The sequence below is a fragment of the Nasonia vitripennis genome, chromosome 1 (assembly GCF_009193385.2).
Source record: "Nasonia vitripennis strain AsymCx chromosome 1, Nvit_psr_1.1, whole genome shotgun sequence".
Taxonomy (NCBI): domain Eukaryota; kingdom Metazoa; phylum Arthropoda; class Insecta; order Hymenoptera; family Pteromalidae; genus Nasonia; species Nasonia vitripennis.
Window position 1 is genome coordinate 26,337,906 of NC_045757.1, and position 13,754 is coordinate 26,351,659.

General features: G+C 37.9%; 1 protein-coding gene and 1 long non-coding RNA gene across 2 annotated transcripts; both read left to right on the forward strand.

Annotated features, from left to right (window-relative positions):
• Positions 1-6,807: 6,807 nt before the first annotated feature.
• LOC116415760 lies at positions 6,808-8,269 on the forward strand. Its single transcript, XM_031920914.1, has 2 exons — positions 6,808-7,687; positions 7,841-8,269. The coding sequence occupies exon 1, from the start codon at positions 7,083-7,085 to the stop codon at positions 7,437-7,439; it is 357 nt and encodes a 118-aa protein (XP_031776774.1). The 5' UTR covers positions 6,808-7,082; the 3' UTR covers positions 7,440-7,687; positions 7,841-8,269.
• Positions 8,270-8,379: 110 nt separating this feature from the next.
• On the forward strand, positions 8,380-11,068 carry LOC116738484. Its single transcript, XR_004344505.1, has 2 exons — positions 8,380-8,428; positions 8,497-11,068. It is a non-coding gene; the product is annotated as an uncharacterized LOC116738484 (long non-coding RNA).
• Positions 11,069-13,754: the final 2,686 nt, after the last annotated feature.

The window sequence follows — 13,754 nt, forward strand, 5'->3', positions numbered from 1 at the left end:
ACTCATTTTTCAGCGTAAACGCACCGTCCCTCTAGGTATACTAAGTCCGTAGCTGCACCCAATGCTTTCGTCCGAAAAGTACGCCTTAGGAAAACGACGCTGACCAGCGTAGCTTCGAAGAGACGCAGTTTCATAAATTACCTGCGCTTTCTTTGGGGTAGCGTACTCCCAATGGCTTGGAGGACTAAATCCCAGGTAGGCAGCTGCGTACTTTCACTTTCCAAGCGCAAGAGGGGCTTCGGGATTATCCTGTCTAATGGCCGGAATCCGCAGAGTAGGTAGGTTTTCACATTTTACAAATCTCACCGCCCATAAATAACTAAGATACAAATCACGCCCGCTTTGCTTTTCTGCGACCTTCAACTGATATTCGCTGCGCTCGAAAAGAAAAATTTATAAGATTCAACTATATCCATTTATTTGAATATAAATGTGGACTAGAAATTTTGATTTTCCGCACTCAAATTGATTAAATTGTGACAATATTGTTATGTCCAAGGAAAGTGCAGTCATAATTTTTTTTCAAACGGAGCTATGTACGAATCGGCATTATTTTTAGCACTTTTAAATATAGTATAATTTTTGAATTCGTAGCAGATGTTCAAGCATCTACGCCTTGAAATTTATACGACTCGAAATTTATTTTAAAATCCTCAAATTTTTATGATTTTAGATAGCTATTTTATTATGGCTAAGCGAACAGAACACAACCATCAAAACTAGACCTTTTACTGCATCCAATCTCTTTCTCCTAGCTTGCAATCTAGACGCAATGTTTATAATAAACTATTGGATAATTTCAAAAGCTTTTCCTACACTTCGTTCTTGCAGTCACTCATCCCTCATACGAGACTAATTCAGATTTCTCTAAGTATCAGCTTAACTTAATAATTTGCCTGCAATTATCGTAACATACATTTTTTAGTATTTTGTAGTGTAAATATATTCGAATAATCCTTATTTTCAATTTACAATTTTTGCATTATATATGCGGATGTAAATTTATTTGAATGGTCGTAACGAATAAATTTTTGTTACAATAAGGACTATTGCTGATACTTTCTCCGGTGATTTTATTAATAAAAAATTTGTTCAAATTTACCTGTACATGATTATGAATTTCAAAAATGGTAATATAGCGAATAGAATTGTTTCTACATTGTATCGTGCATTGCACATTCAATAAGGTATGCAAAACAGTATCATTGAAAAATATCTTTGTGTGACTAAGCATCATTATACCAAACTAGAGCATGAAGTGAAATCAACAAAAGTAAAACAGAGTGACAGTAGCCAAAAGAAAAATAATTTTGGACTTCCCTGTGACCCGTTGTTTGAAATTTCAGTTCTCTAGTTCGAGGCTAGCGAACATAGATAGCGCATAGGCATTTTTTATACAGAAAAAACAGTTTCCTCATAACTTTAATATGCGCCAAGTCTAGATATAGCAGTTCGTCGTCTATGCCAAAACGCTATAACTGTTCACGTCTACTAGCACGTCTACCTGACGCGGACTGAAACTATATAGCGTCATTAAGAAGTAGAGGCAGACAGCGACGACGCTTTGAGCGCGAAACTTTATTGCACGGTACGCAGGAAAACAAAAATATGCGCACTCAAGAAACTGCGCTGACCCTCCGCTTAACGACTTTCTTGACCGACCCTTCATCCCATATTTTATACCTGGATTTCCCTCTTAGCTTTCCATCTTCCAAACGGATGAACCTCCGGACCTCCTAGTTCGTATCCCAGCTGCACTGGAGCTTATACAAAAATATTAGTTAATAAAATATTTTCAAATGCTTCACTCCGTTCTATACGATTTTTTCATGTATATAATATATGTATACGAATGTCATCCACTAGCTTACGAACAGGCTATCGAAATTTTTTTAGATTGTAAAGTTTCAGATTTTGTTTTTTAAAATCAAATATTATTTTAATATTGCTACGAAATTTTGCGAAAAAAATGCAAGTGAAAATAATTTACTTTTTAATTAAAGATAACTAATATGCATTAACGTGTGAGTAAGATGCTTAATACTTGATCAATAGCCACATAGAAAACAATATTGGACTGGCCTATCTTCCACCGTTTGAACTTGGCTATGCCTTTGTCGATTAAACATAGGTGGTGCATAGATATTTGTAATATAGCAAATGTGTATTCCAAGGCTAAGAATAGATATAGCAATGTGTCAGCCTTCCCGTTAATGGCAATTCCATGCAATTCGTAACTGGTTTAATCAGGTAATTCAATTCTTATGCTTTTTACGCGATTTATAAGACACATCGCAGCGTCAACGAGAGCAATCATTGCCTTCCTGCTAAGAGACGAAAACCGGTGCCACTTATGAGGTCTTTGGTCTTCCAAGTATTTAGTCGCCGCAAGAGAGACTCGAATGAGAGAAACGTTTCACCTGGGCCGGAAAAATTGCGCCGTATACCGTCGAGACTTATCGTGCTAATTTTTTCACTGCACTGACCATTCGATGCGGCGCTCCTTCCTCTTCTCTGTAGACGTAAGACATTCGCCGATCTGTCCCTCTTTATTTTTCTCATCCTCGAACTCTGTTTGATTTTTTTATCCGCGCGACTGGTATAAATGGGATACTAAACATGGAAAATTCTGATTATGGGGATGAATTAGAAAGCAATTTGCTGTGCGTACACACGGATGAATGGCTCATTTATTCATACTGGTGGAACTCGAGTAAGTGAGACATAAAAGTTGTTTTTCAATTTATACTCGATATACGCAAACTGGTTTCGCATATGCACGTGTAAGTTTGCGGGGCAAAAAATGCGAGTCTCGAGGCATCGGTAAACTCTTCTGAGATCGAAACAGCGTGTTATACAATGCAATAATAAATAAACCGACTCGATTCCGCGATTGCGAAAGAATGCGAGATTACAGGACGGAAGTAAAAGACAACTATAAAAACTCGCTAAATCACTTTCTCGTTAATTATACAGGCTCATTACGGAAAGTTCACGTTTGTTACATTGCTGTACGAATTACCTTTTCAAAATTGTGCATATTTGCGCGCATTTTACTTTGATTGCTGCTGCATAACTTCGTCGGGAGCTTTTACTCGTATTATTAAGAAGCCGATGAACCAGGAGTTTGAAAAAAAAAGCCATCGATATTCGTCAACAACTTAGTCACCTGTGATTCCTACAATCATAAACAGTATGAAATTTCTAAACGAACTTAAAAGATCTGTGTAGTCATTGAAACTATATTATTATAATTATTCCTTAAAAAATAACAAGAAAGAATTGATATTTTCGTCGTCTCCGGAACTGCTATGCGCATTAGTATGCTGCTTCAAAAACGCAGGAACTCTCATAATGCATTTTTTCAGAATCCTGCTTATTGCGCCTCCTTAAGTCAAGATTAATAGCGCACTTGTGAATTTTCAGCGAACGAGGAAGCCTCTTTTTTTATCCCGTCCACGTAACGCGATTATTTTTCGACAAGCCGCGCGTCCGATGCCGAAGGCGTGACTTCCTGGTAATCCTTTTCCCATGGGCATCGAGTTGGCGGAGCCGTGAACTCGCGCATCGGAAGTTGTATACACTCGACTGAGCTAGGACGCCTAGCTCGAGTTCGTGAACCGCGATTCGATCGTTAGGCTCGACCAAGGCGACGAGCACCACGTACGTGTCCGGCAGAATAATTGCCACGGACTTTCGCGCTGATTATACCGCTTGCAAGGACAAAACGCGCTGCTGTAGCCGCTGCTTCGCTATGCGATAGTGTCCTGATCACTTGCGGATAACACGTGTGGTGGAGATTTTTCTTGTAGCGTTGTTGTTGTTGCTATATTTTTGCAGCTGATTTACAAATACAGTGTTTTAAAAACGTTAGGCTGAAGGGAATCATTTTTAATTTAAAGTTGCAATAATATCTGTATAGAAGTTCGAGTTTCTCGTAAAAATAGCATCGAATTTAAATAAAAATTCGGCCATATGCTTCCAAACAATCATCAACAACGTTTACCTCGCACACTTTCTTGCGTAGTAGGTCCTGCGCATTACCCAATTAGCCAGCCCAAAACGGCGATCTCCGCCATAAAATCCAAGTAAAGCAAGGCACAGCTCGCGCGGCGCGAACTACAATAGCCGTCGTTGCGCGACCGTTAAATTATCCCCGGCAATTGGCTATCGCGGTTAATATATTCGCACGCTCGTAAAGCAATGGCCAGCGACCGCACCGGGCTGACGGATGACGAGCATGTACATACGTATAAGCCACCGCAGCAGCCAACCGCTCAATTACCGGGCTCATTAATCTCCAAGACGTTCGAGCGCGCGTATCGCTGTCGATTAGCCAACTTTTTTCCTCGGCTATAAAGCTATGCGATGATTTTTTTCATCCGAGTGTATGTGAATGCGACCTACTAATTAATCATTGATAGAGGAAACGAGTAGATTTATATGCAGTTGGAACTTCCGCAGCCTGCCACGGAAATCCTGAAGGCCTTCCAATTGATTTTGATGAATCTCGAGTGATGAGAATCGCAGAAAATTTGTGAGAAAAAGACACTCTGGCTGTGTTTTTCAAGATTTGTGTTTGGATAACACACGCTGACGTCCGGATTTACGTATACCCAAACAAGGAGAGAAAGAAGCGTAATTACACTTTTTTCCAAGGAAAGCTGCGAACAAAGGAAAACGTAATCATTTCGGATTCACGCGCGGGACGAAATTTATCGCGTGTATCGTTTTCTTAAGTGTCGGCTTAGATTACTGATAATCGCGGGTTTGCGTTTCCTTCTCATATATGTGGAATCTCCGCGATACTTCCTTGTTGGGTCTCTGAACTGATTGTCTTCTGCGCGGCGCTATATTTCTCAACGCCGCGCTATATTCAGCCATTTCTACATGAGTAATCAGCGAAATTAACGTCGAACGATCTCCGAGTCTGAGATCATTTATTTTCTCGCTTATTTTCTCAAAAAGGTCAACGTCGCTGTAAGCCGTGTGTTCCGCGTGTTTCAGTAGTCGTCATGAATGTTGTATTTCTTATAGTCGGAATTACAAAGGCTCATACGGTAATATACGAGATATGTATAAGGAATGTTACGACGGAGGACATTTTCTGATAAACTTTTATTAACCTAAACGAATTTACATCAAAAGATAGCACAAAACGCTTAAATAAAGCAGCAGTAAATATATGATCGAACAATAAAAAAGTAGAATGAAATCCGAAAAGCTGTATATACATATCCCTCGAAGAAAAACGCATCGATACAAATATAAACTTGAGCATTATACGTGATCTGTTTAGCGGCGTGCAGCGCGCCAAAGCGAACTTCTCGGCGAAAATAACTTTTTGTTTATATTCCATACGTTATACATGAACTCAAGCCACTTTTGAGCCCTCCACGCTGCCCGTTTCAGAAAGTTTGCGCCCGATGTATATAGCTGCGCATATAAATAAGCTCCCCTGAGTTCTTTAGGTTTCGCGGAGAAGGCAATGGTGTGGTGAAAGTTTTCCGAGCGGCTGTGTGTAAGAGGGAAAGAATATCGTGGTCAATCGAAGGCAGCGCGACGATATTAGCATTGATACGCGATCGGACCTTTCTCGCATCAGACGGCAGCTGCTCGACCCGTTGTCCTTTTTTCCGTCCCTTTTCGTCCTTTCACGTGCTGTGAAAAATCATCGGACTCATTGTATTTTCATACGGCGGTAAAAAAATATTGGGTGTAATATTATTGAAATCGAGGTGCCGAAGCAATCGAGTATCGATGATGGAGATTTTATTTTTTTATTTTTCGATAATCCATTAACCTTATTGATACTTCCGCAATCAACGTCGAATTGTTTTCAACTCAATAGACTAGCATTTATATTTTAACGATAAGTATTAAAATTTAGTGCAAAGTCTCTATTTGATTGTACCAAAGCGATGCCTCTCGAACTTGTTCAATTAAAATCTTCGTATATCATACTTCATCACGCATTCAACAATAAACTTGCAAACTTATGAAGCTGCAAGAATCATTCTCTTTCTCTTCTCGAAGATCGCGATGAAGACTCGCGCAGTGTAACCCCTGTCAAAGCTGTCATTTGTGATCAAACCTACTTATAGCCACTAATGTGATAACTGCCCGATAACTTATTTAGCTGCGTTCTGCCACTAGTGTAGCCACTTCGCGCTTCAGGTGTAATTTACGCTACTATTGTTTTCCAAATTTTTTAAGTTTGTTGTTTTTTCTCAATCTTTTGGCACCGAATGTCACTTTACTTAAGGGGACACAACACCTATAAACTTCGAAAAAATCGATTTTTTTTATTGCTTATTTTGACAGGAAATGTTCCGTAGAACACGCTCCTGAAACCCGTTTATCAAAAAAAAAAAAAAAAATTTCCCGCAAAATTACAAGCAAAATACTAATACAAAATTTTTATCGATTTTTCGTAAAATTGCGTACTTTTCATTTTTTGTCTCATACAACTAATAATTTTAATTTTAAGTTTTATAAATTCAATCTGAATAAAATTTTTATTGTAAATGTTGAAAACACTATTTTTTTACCGTAGTATATACGTATATTATGCTCCGCATACATATTTTAGTAAATAAATTAGTGCGTATTGATAAAATTTTTTTGCGTTATTTTGGAGATAAATTTCTAGTTTCGCTTCTTATATAAGGCTCCGATGGATACGTAGGGACATTTATTTGAATTCAAATATCGCGCGCCCGCGCGCCACCTGTGGGCAGGTTAGATTCAATGTGTCTGAGAAGGACAGAGGCAGGGAGGCTGACCGTTCTGCTGTTCTGCTAGCAGACAGCAAATATTTCAAAACACAGCTGATATAGTCTTGGGATGTGTTTTACACTGAGCAAACACAGCTGATGTCTTAATACATTAAAAAAGCTTATATTTCTTAAAAGTGTTTTTAAATTAATCTAAGTAGTGTTTGTAGTGTTTTTGGGATTATAGCTTATAGCTTATAACCCTAAAAAGAAAAAAAAGTGAAGTATTAATGTAAAAACAGAGCAGTAAAGTTATTTAAAAAAGTGTGAAATGTAGTGATTTTAAAAATATGTGTGATAATCGAGATGCCAAGGGAAGGTTTGCGAGTACCCATCCTGACAAGAAGTACTCTCGAGGAAGAGGCAAGAAGATTTCTAGAAACAACATGCGAGGATGAACCTGCCAACAAGACAAGACCTTCAAGTTCAGCAAGAAAGATACAAACTCCAGTAGCGGAAGGAACCTCTGTGGTCAGGAATAGATTGATTGATATGAACATTCTATTTCCTACTCTCAAGGAACTTTTGATTTGCAAACAATGCTATGGTGAAGTTAAACTTGGCGAATCTGAAGCTCAAGGATTAGGATTCAAGATTGAAGTAGTGTGCATTGAGTGTGGTCAGCTGGCAGCTATCAAGTCATGCAGAAAAGTTGGCGTCTAGAACCATGCTTGGGAGAACAACAGAAGAGCAGTGGTTACTTTTCATGCTCTTGGACTTGGACACGCTGGTCTATCAACATTTTGTGGGTTGATGGACTGCTTGAAACCCATGGCTCAGTCTGCATATGATACAATCAACGAATAATTTAGTGAAGTACGTCAGAAAGTTGCCAGGGACTCTATGAAGACTGCAGTGATAGAAGAAAAAGCTGCTACAGAGACTGGAGCACCCGGATCAAACATTTGAAGGTTAGACTGGTAATTTTCTGCAGTTTTAACTTGAAGATTCTACACAGTGACCAAAAGAAAAGATAAGTATAAAATGTTATTATTATCAAAGATAAAATAACCTTTTTATCACATTTTTATGAAAATTCATAAAATGCCTTTTTTTGGTTGCAGGTAAGAAAAGCCGTACAGAACCCAGAGGTATAAGTGAATATACCTCATAATTGCTGAGAGTCAAGGTCTATGTGTGTGGAACATAGAAAACTTGGTCCCAAAGGATTTGGTAAGCACTAATTCAAGTTACACTTTCAACAATTATCATAAACTTTAAAGTTGATTTTCTCTAAATGTTGTTTTTACTGATTTCAGCTCACTGTCCGTAGGATTCCAAGTGAACGCATGGTTCTTTTGGGCTCAAACTCAAGGAGGATACTTTGTACACCTGTAGTTCTGGTATGAATGCAGGGATATTGATTTGAATGTTTAGAAAACGTTTTATACACAATAAAGTGCCAGAATAAGCGACAAAGAGAAAAAAATGCAGTTTTTTCATCGCCAAATCATTTCTAAACATTCAAATTAAAATCCCCGCATTCATACCAAAACTACAAGTGTACAAAGTATCCTCCTTGAGTTTGAGCCCAAAAGAACCATTCGTTCACTTGGAATCCCACAAACAGTGAAAAAGTTAACAAATTCTTGCACCGAGTGCCACAATGGGCCAGCAGGAATAATAAAGGTTTTAGCATGATAAAATTAAAGGTATTTATGCTAAATATATCTATAAAAAATTTCAAATGATTTACTTAAAATTTATAACTTTTTCTCAGAGTTCTTTTTTTCAGGGTTTTAAAGGTGTTGTGTCCCCTTAGCGCGTTCAACAATAAACCCCCAAACTTCACTTGAAAACCTTTACTATCATCCTCGATCCTTTCTCTTTCGAGCATATCGCTAAAAAAACTCGATTACCTCAGCGTCCGATCAGCGCATATTCGCACCGTGCAATCTTTTGCCGCGGCAATCAAGACCATCGCGCTAAAGAGTTAAAGGGGAGCCTATAATGAAGAGACTTTCGAACCGCGTGTTTTACGCTCTTTACGAGCGACGACCTTTGACGCGCATTCATTTCACCGAAGAGATACAGGGATAAGAGACGAGGGACGAAAATGATGGGATGAAAGGCACAGCCATCCTTTTTTCGTCTTCCCTCCGCGTTCGACTCGCAACAACGAGATGAATAAAGACCGATCCGACACTCACATCGCCGGATTTCATCAAAGAGCCGCGATACGAACTCCCTGTGTTTTGTATCACGGCGCGTGAGAGAGCGAAAAGGAGGGGAGGAAAAGATATCACCGCGAAGAATCGCTTCATATAAATTTACGCTTGACCCACATCGAGTCGTGAAAATTACTATCTGAACCACAGATTTTTCGTTAAATACCACGCGAGTGCAAGCCTCTACACGGTATCTCATTTTTTCCTCTTTGCCTTGTTGTCTTTTTTTCGGCACTTTTATCGCACGCACGCGCGTACGTATTAATATGCTAATGAAGAGATTTAAATTATACACCTCGTATACACATCGGTTCGCGTATAATACGGTAGGCCTCGCAGTCTTATTTTCGGCTTGAGATGAGAAGCTTGCTGCGATTTTAATGTGGGTTATCAATCTGCAATTTAATATCATTCACCGCTTTCAATTTATCTTCTTACAGTTAGTAAATATGAACTTGTGTGCGCTTGTTTTTATATTGCCGATGCCGCGGTTCTCTCGCACCGCGTGTTCGTTATCTTGCAAACTCGAGTCATTAAATGCTCATTTCAATTCGACTGTTACAGCGTAATGTAGCATTAAACGTAATTTATTTTTATATTGACCTTTCTTCGAACGTTGCTTTCTAGATACGTTCGCCGATGTGGTATACCAACTTATGTCAACAAACGTTTTTTCTATAACTAACTCTTTCTTGTGATTCTACTTTTATTTCTGAATAAAAAGCTATACATTTTTGCGAGAAATAATAAAACTTGTTTTAATTTCATATCCATCTTTCTGGGAGTGAATATCCTAAATTAAAAAAATTAATTGATCATCATATGGTAATTCAACTAAACACACAAGCCAACACTTCCTGTATGTGTATGATGAATCTTTTGTCCACTTCTACACTAACTTCATTATCATCATCCGACAATCATACAACGCACACGCGTCTCTCCACGCTAATTGGGACAATATTTCACTCGCCTCTATCATCATCAATCTACTCCTGAAAACAAAAAGCTAGAATCCACAGTACAGCGAACGAGCAATCGTGTTCTCCGCAATAACCTCATTAACCATAAAAACGAGGCGCATCATCATCTCTCTCGCTCGCATCCGGAAAAGCCGAGACGAGAATATCGAAAAATCTTGTGGGTAGGTAGGAAACAAGGCGCGAATATGGAGCGACGCGCTGAAGAAGCGGCAGATAAACGACAGCATCTTCTCGAGCGCACGAGGCAGCGATTGAGGATGATTCGTCGGCTGCGCAGTGACAACGCGGTCGAGGCTGCGCGCGGCTAAATTATACGCGAACGATATTCTCCTCTCGCGATTGTTTGCTCTCTCGCCACCGCAAATCGGAGCGTATATTGTGCCTGTATAGTATGTTGTGAGCGCAGAATCACGAGAATGGGGCACAGTGACCTGTCGGCTTAATCGGGATCGTCGCTCAAGTCGCGTAATAATGGTTCAATTTTTTCGTTAATCGCTGAGCTGTTTTTGTTTCCAGTGGCCGGCTATAAATAAACTTTAATGAAGGTAGAGGAAATCGATTCTTCCGAGCGCATACTACCTTAAGGATATAATGGTTTTTTTTTTTTTTTTTTTTTTGAAGCTCTTCATGTATCATCGAAATGATGAATAAATTTTTTAGATAAAAATTTCCGTTTGCATGATAATAGCGAGCATATCACTCTTTTTGACGATGCAATTATACAGCAGAAGAGTAAAAACGCACGTCACCTTGTATTTTTCCTTCCTTTCGTTTGCCAGCTCGAAAACAGAAGTTAACATCGCTGTTCGTACACGACGAACTCGACACGTTCTTATTTACCTTGCATATTAATTCGAGCTTCATATTGTACTCTCGCCAAATAAACACGACAAAAGAGCGTTCGAGGATAAATTTTATAGCGCGCGCTATATCGCTTTAAATCTCCCGTCGAAAAATAATGCAGATGTCAAGGGAATCTGATGAACAGATGAAAGGAAAAAAAGGATCAAGTGTTTGATGATGACGTTCCAAAGAAAAAGGCGAAGAAAAGCAAAAAAAAATCCTCAAAGCATCTGTACTCGGTCCCCTTGTCGCGAACCCTTTCGCTTGACACAATAAATGCCTCGGCGATTATATTTAATTATGCGTTGAAATAATTGAAAGCCCTGATGCACTTTAGCGCGGTATTGCAGTACGAGTGTAATTATCGTGAATTTTGCGCAAAAAAGAATAATAATATTCTAGATTCAAGATATGGGTAAATTTACATCAGTGCGTGCCAAGCTACATAAAAATGTATTATTCTCTTGTATTTTGGATAAATTGATTTAATTTTCGTGCGATAAAAGTCACGTTTATGTAAAATTATTTATTCAAGCGGGATCTTTCATGAACGTTCGAATGCCAGAATGGCATGGCTTGTTAAGCACTGCGTAGTCTGTTTGACTTGGAATGACGTGTAAACAGCATTATGACCACACCCTGATAGTAGAAACACTCAGCATCAGTTGTTAAAATGTAGATGCTTTAACTAACTACTATAGAGTTAGACCATTTATAAGACAGAACATGTTTACATCTAAGTATTTATTGGCAATTAATTACTTATCGATTATCGATGCAAACTTTTTACACACATTATAACATCACAATACGGAATACGGTTGTATCCGTATGATAATCATAATAATATGATACGGTTATTACAATTATCTCTTACATTTAACTCTATATACATTTGATTTTATTTACTTTTTATAAAACTCATTATAATCTCAATTTTTCATACGTTTATAAGTGCAATAAATCGTACAGTGTGTGCGACCTTTTGACTTTTAAATACAAATACTCCGATATTCTTTATGACAAAGGTGAGAAACAGAAAATCACGTAATAATAATGATGCACTTTTATCTCATCATATAGCCGTGAGTGCGACCTTCGCCTGCAGAAGCGAATGTAAAGCCAACCAATATGCACTTCACACTCGCCCAATCAACGAAAACAAAAGGTTTGCGTAAATCAACAGTTCTCGATCATCCGTCACTTTACGGGAAACGTGTGTGTGTGTGTGTCTATATATATATATATATATATATATATATATATATATAAGGAAATTTGCGACAGTCTGCGGTACGTGCTGGGGTCGCAGTCGCAATTCTCCTTTTCGTCGCTTTCGTCACCCGCGAACTGTGCGAGTTCACGTCCTTTGCCAATACGTATATCCCCATATAATAAACCTCACTACTACTTTACACAACGCTGTATACCGAGACGATCTACGTAAATATGCACCGATTGTCGGCCAGCGCGAAACAAGAAAACTCGGCGGAAATGCCGAAAGAACGCAAATGCGCGGCGAACAATTTTTTCTCTCCTTTAACGACTCACATTCTCTCGATGTAGATATAATAATATAATCGTTAAATCGTATTTCTGTCGCAGCGAGCGACGCTCACGTTTCTTTCACTCTCTCGGGGTCCTTTTTTCCTTTCATTATATTTGTCGATTGGGATAATTGTCGTCGACGACGTGAGAACCGTGATGGCTTTTCGAACGAATACGGTTTTATCATTCGGAAATGGCCGTATATGAGAGAAGTATGATTGTATGAAAGGTGTTTGACATAATTCGGTCAAGTGGATTAATTCATATGGTCGCTGAGTTTTTGACTATTAAATTATTGTCACCACTGTGGGCGGTATAATGAAATGTTTGAAATCGCGCTGGAGTGATTAATGGGTTGAAAATAATTTGGTTGAAAAAATAACGTTTGAAATTCCATCGCACCTACCGCTGAAATAGTTAACGTTATAGCGCAAAATATTCCTAAACGTAATTTTAATGGTTTTTTAAAAATAAAATTTAAGGCATTCGTCGAATTTAATTTATAATGAACTTGATAATGATTGACTATAATATATTGCAATTTTTCGATTGAGATCGTATCGACGATTTGCATACTTTTTTTTATGCTACGTCTTAAAATCACCTTACAGCCAAATTATATATCTCATACGCCTATTAAGATAAAAATCGAATCTAACATAATGTGTTTTTAAACAGAATGCAGTACTTCACACCTAAAAGCATTCAGATTGGCCGTGTGATATCACACTCTATGGATATATTAATAAAATCGCATAAAATAAACACAAATAAATTATTTTCTTTTTTAGAATATGCGATGTTATTGACAGCAAAATATGTACTTCATTCGTGTACTAGCTGAAATTTCTAAAAATGATTTCTGAAAATGAATTTAATTTGAATTATATTGCCGTACATTGATTAGCATTCAACTTCATACTGTGTATGGTGTATCTTATTTCAGATATATGTATAATATTTTCTGTCCTTTGTGGTACGATACTATTTTCAAACATATTTACATGAAGGCATTGAACAACTCAACGTACTATTTCAAAGCTCTTTTAATCACGAATAAAACTGAAACACGACAAGGTAACACCAAGATCTGAATATTTATGTCACGTATTCTTCGAACTTTAAGAAATCTTATAATATCGTCAGTCTGCGCATATAAAATGCCTACCGTACCCACCAAAACAGATAAAATGTTTTCATTAATGCAGGATAATAACAAAGTTGGCTCCTAATTCTTCATGCTCTACATAGGGATACCTACATATATATATATATATATATATATATATATATATATATATATATATATATATATCTGTTTTTAAGTATATTTTTTCGTAAATTTATATAACAGTCGCATGACCGATACACAGATATTCGACAGTCATCGAAAAATCAATCCAAACGTTTCCTCTTTGTTTCCCCATTAAATTATA

Excerpts from the sequence above, each read along its gene's own strand:
- LOC116415760 (XM_031920914.1), top strand. The coding sequence starts at position 7,083 with ATGCCAAGGGAAGGTTTGCGAGTACCCATCCTGACAAGAAGTACTCTC.